General features: G+C 30.5%; 1 protein-coding gene across 2 annotated transcripts; it reads left to right on the forward strand.

The window, feature by feature from the left end:
• The first annotated feature begins 1,301 nt into the window (after positions 1-1,301).
• On the forward strand, positions 1,302-3,760 carry LOC129297999 (uncharacterized). 2 transcript variants are annotated; one of them, XM_054936377.1, is made up of 4 exons: positions 1,302-1,516; positions 1,689-1,869; positions 2,394-2,569; positions 3,079-3,760. In XM_054936377.1, exons 3-4 carry the CDS (start codon positions 2,459-2,461, stop codon positions 3,529-3,531), a joined length of 564 nt encoding a protein of 187 aa, XP_054792352.1. In that variant the 5' UTR covers positions 1,302-1,516; positions 1,689-1,869; positions 2,394-2,458; the 3' UTR covers positions 3,532-3,760. The 2 variants fall into 2 exon arrangements, with proteins under 2 accessions (XP_054792352.1, XP_054792351.1); XM_054936376.1 differs by lacking the exon at positions 1,689-1,869.
• The last annotated feature ends 317 nt before the right edge of the window (positions 3,761-4,077 follow it).

Below are 4,077 nucleotides of genomic sequence, written 5' to 3' on the forward strand. Positions count from 1 at the left end.
GACCATTCAAACTAAAAATATGGGTGGTCCAAATTTTAATGCTTTATTTTGATATTTTTATTTTATATTATTATAAAATCTATGAAATTTTAATAAATTTATTTTATTATTAATTTAAATACGCATAATTAATCTAAATAATCTAATTTAATATTTAATTTTTTGATAATTTTTATAAATTAATTATTCAGATATATTTTGAATAGTTTGGATTTATACTAAACTTATTTCAATTTTTTTAAATTTTTATTGAAAAATTAACAATAAAATCCAACCAAAATATATAAATGACAATCAAATCCCCTCAAATGTCATAATTCATTTAAATTTTTTAGGAACTTTTTTGACATTAATGATTTTAGATTAATGACTAAAATTTCTCCTTGTTTAAAATAAAAAAAAAGGTGTTTGCTCAATTTTTTTAGAAACAACTTTTGTTTAAATGATTACAACTTTTGTTTTGTGAATCACAAAAAATTGAACAAGAAATTATAATTTTCACATGAAATTTCTTTTATAATTTATAAATAAGTTCTTAAAATAACTAGTCTAAATCAAAACTTTAATTCTGTGAGTAGCAAAAATTAAACAAGAAATTACAATTGTCCATGTGAAATTTTAGTTCAAATCTTGAAAATAATCAGTTGCAATTTATTTAAGTAATTATATTTTTATTAGTTGTAAATATTGAACAAGAAATCACAACTTCTCACATAATTTTTTTATTATTAAAATTCAAGTTTTGAAAATAAATCATTTACAACTTTTGTTAAAACAATCACAATCTTTTTCTATAAATTACAAGAATTGAACAAAATATTAACTTTTTATGTGAACCTTTTTTTTAATTTTAAACAAAGGATATTTTAGTCATTTAACATTAAATTATTAATATAAGAAAGGTACTTAGAGATTTCAAAGAAATTATGACATTTTTAAGTATCTAATTATTATTTATATATTTTGATGGAATTTTATTGTTTTTTTCCTTTTTAATAAAGATAGTTTTTAAACTAACACTTTAAAAAAATTAAGAAAAATTGATAATTTAAAAATTTTAAATTTTAAATTTTCATATTATATCTAGATAATTAATTTATAAAAATTATAAAATATTTAATAAAGTAGATTTATTAAAGTTTATAATTTTTATTTTAATAAAAATAAAATAAAATATAAAAAAATTATACCTATATACCGTTCAAATTATTGACGCAACTGTGAGAGGCTTTGAACCGGTTTCCCTTTTGACCTCCGAGACTTCGAAACGGTCTCGTTTTGTTTTTTTTGGTTAAAAAAAATAGGCGCTCTCTCCCTCTGAAATCGGCGCAGGCTCTGAAATCTTCCTCGCCGTCGTGAACTCGTGGGTGTTTGCTGCCGCCGAGCTGCTTTTGTCTTTGTCCCTCTGAAATCTATCTACCCGCCTCGCCTATCGTCGTGGACTTCCTATCGTCTGTTGCTTGCAGCCCAACTCCATCATCGTGCTCTTCAATTTCCGGAGTTAAACTCCATTTCGGTTTGCTTTCTCCCTCCCACTGACTCTCCTATTCTTCATTCTTCTGGTTATTGTTTGTCTTTGACCTACTTAAGTGATTCACAGTGCATCTGAGAATTGGTAACTGGTACTAATTGTATTGTAAGGAATAGTTGAGATTTTATTTGAGGTAATTTCAGGAGTTTTTCCATAGGTGATCATAAATTGCTAGATGAAATTGGAAGATAATAAATTGCAAGAATGTCATCATTGCCCTTCTTCAATGGCTTGGAGGAGTCGTCTGAATCAATTGGCTTACTAAGACATCTTCGTTAAAGCATCTGGAACAATGCATATTTCAAAGATTTCAGATGCTCTCACTGATTGTAATTTAGGTCCGCCTATGTCTAGATTTATTTTAGATGTTCTCTTTCGTTTTATATCTTCATAACTTTGATCTCAAATTATCATATCAAATAGGAGCCCAAGTGAGTTTATGTCAACCTTTAAGGGCCCCCTTCTTTTTACAGCCATTAAAATGAACAAATGTAATCTGCAAACAACTTGAAAATGAAAATGGGTTTATTATTTATTTATTTATTAAGGGAGTTGGATTAAATTTGCAAGTGGCAGACTAGTTAACGTATCAGATTGGGCTTACCAACCATGCTTGTGATTCAATGCCATTGCTGTTTAGCATCTGTGATTTCCATGAAATGGTATCTGTTGACAAATTGCAATGGATTGAGAAACAAAAAGATTTCACCGCCTTGTTAGAGTGAGTTTCATAATTGAAAGGGAAGCTTATCCATGTGTATAATAGATCACAGAACCATTTTGTTTTAGGTTATTCAGAATTTTGTATAGATAATGGAAATATGATTTCTTCTTACTTACAGGGAGCTTTTTATTTCCACAGTTGTAAATGGCACAGGTGAAATAGGTGTTTGCTGATTAGAAGGTTTTATTGAGTGTCTAAGAAACATGTTTAGACAAGCTTTGGGCAACCTTTGCAGCAAAAGTATGTATGCTTATGAAGGGAACCGAGTTAGGCCTTGGATTTATGCGCCCTCAAGTTATTTCCACAATGGGAAGGTAATTTCTCTAGCTCTTGTTAAATTCTTTTTTTTTTTTTGTTTTTATTATTTGCCTACTTCTTAGTTAGATTTAGCGTCAGCCTTCTTTGTGCAGCATTTGGTCATAGTTCATGTGTCAGCATATTTTTGGCAACTGATTTTTTCTTTTGCTTGGTTGTTCTTTATAATATGTGTTTTTTGTTTTGTTTTGTTTTCATTTAGCACATTAGTAGCATCCAACAAGCCACTCATTATTGGGTCCCGATTTTCTCCATTGAAGAGGGAAAATGATTCATTTGAACAAATTTGTGTCATTTAGTTGAATTTGATGGTTTAGAGCTCTGTTTTCATTAAAGAAATTATGCTTAATAGATATTGATCATCTGGCTAAACTAAACAGTCAAAGTTTATTGAAAATAATTATCATGTAACATTCTTCTTCCAAAAATGAAAGGATCGTTAGATCTCTTTATTTGGAGTGTTCTTGTTGACAGCTGTGCTAACTTCTTTTACGTATATTCCATATAGGTTCACATGTCACCACGGAGCTTTTTTGGCGTAGAGGATTTCCTTGATGATGACAACAGCCGGCCTTACACTTATCAGAAAGAGAAGAAATCAAAGAATCCAACTAAGCATGTCTCATTCAAGCAGAGAACAGTTGCATATATGGAACCTTTCACGCTTGATGTGCTTATCTCAAAACGCTTTGTAACAGCTTCTATCACTCATAGGATGACAAGCAAACAAGTTGCAGTTGCAGGCACCAACTCTAAGGACATAAAAGCCGTCCTTCGGTCTCGTTCCGACATACCGGCATGCTTAGCGATTGGCCAGATTTTAGCTGAAAGGGCAAGAGAAGCTGATGTTTACACTGCTTGTTATACTCCAAGAGAAAGGGACAAGTTTGAAGGGAAAATTAGAGCTGTGGTTCAATCCCTCATTGATAATGGGATTGATGTCAAAGTTTATCTTGACTGAGTTAGCTTATTAAATGTGCAAATATTATTAGTGAAGTTCTCTAAGTAGCAGTTGGCAATGAGCCAAAAGAAGTTCCTGATATATTGGCTAGTAGTGATATAATCCTCTTGTATGTTCGTTCACTCATGTCAATTTAGTCTAAAGGTATGTTTCAACTATGACAATGTTGATTATCTTTTTCCTGGACTGATTTTGTAGTTGATTTTATTTAACAAATTTATTTAATTCATTGCAGTTTATGAAATTAGAAATGGGAAGTAACAAAGGTTTGCTTCTAATGTATAAAAGGTGGGGAAAGTGCCATAGTGTAAAAGTTTATATGTGCATGTGCATTTGTGCTTTGCCGTGTGGGTGTGTATTGTGTGTTGAGTTTACATGTTGATTAACGTCCACTATTGCTCATCCTTTTCAAAGCTGCTCTTTTCAAAATATTATTTGGTTACTCAACCCAGTAAACGGTACACTCTTTGCCTTGCAAGTGGTTTTGGAAAAATCAATAGACACATACTATTCCATGATTCGTTTACTAGCTTTTCTGGGAAATTT

This window comes from Prosopis cineraria, unplaced genomic scaffold, assembly GCF_029017545.1.
Source record: "Prosopis cineraria cultivar Desert tree isolate PC_DT_omini unplaced genomic scaffold, ASM2901754v1 PC679, whole genome shotgun sequence".
In the NCBI taxonomy this organism is placed as follows: Eukaryota; Viridiplantae; Streptophyta; class Magnoliopsida; order Fabales; family Fabaceae; genus Prosopis; species Prosopis cineraria.

Bases quoted from the DNA above. Each gene is read 5' to 3' on its own strand.
- LOC129297999 (XM_054936377.1), top strand. From the start codon at position 2,459: ATGTTTAGACAAGCTTTGGGCAACCTTTGCAGCAAAAGTATGTATGCT. The intron at 2,570-3,078 runs GTAATTTCTCTA...TATTCCATATAG, and splicing joins GTTATTTCCACAATGGGAAG to GTTCACATGTCACCACGGAG.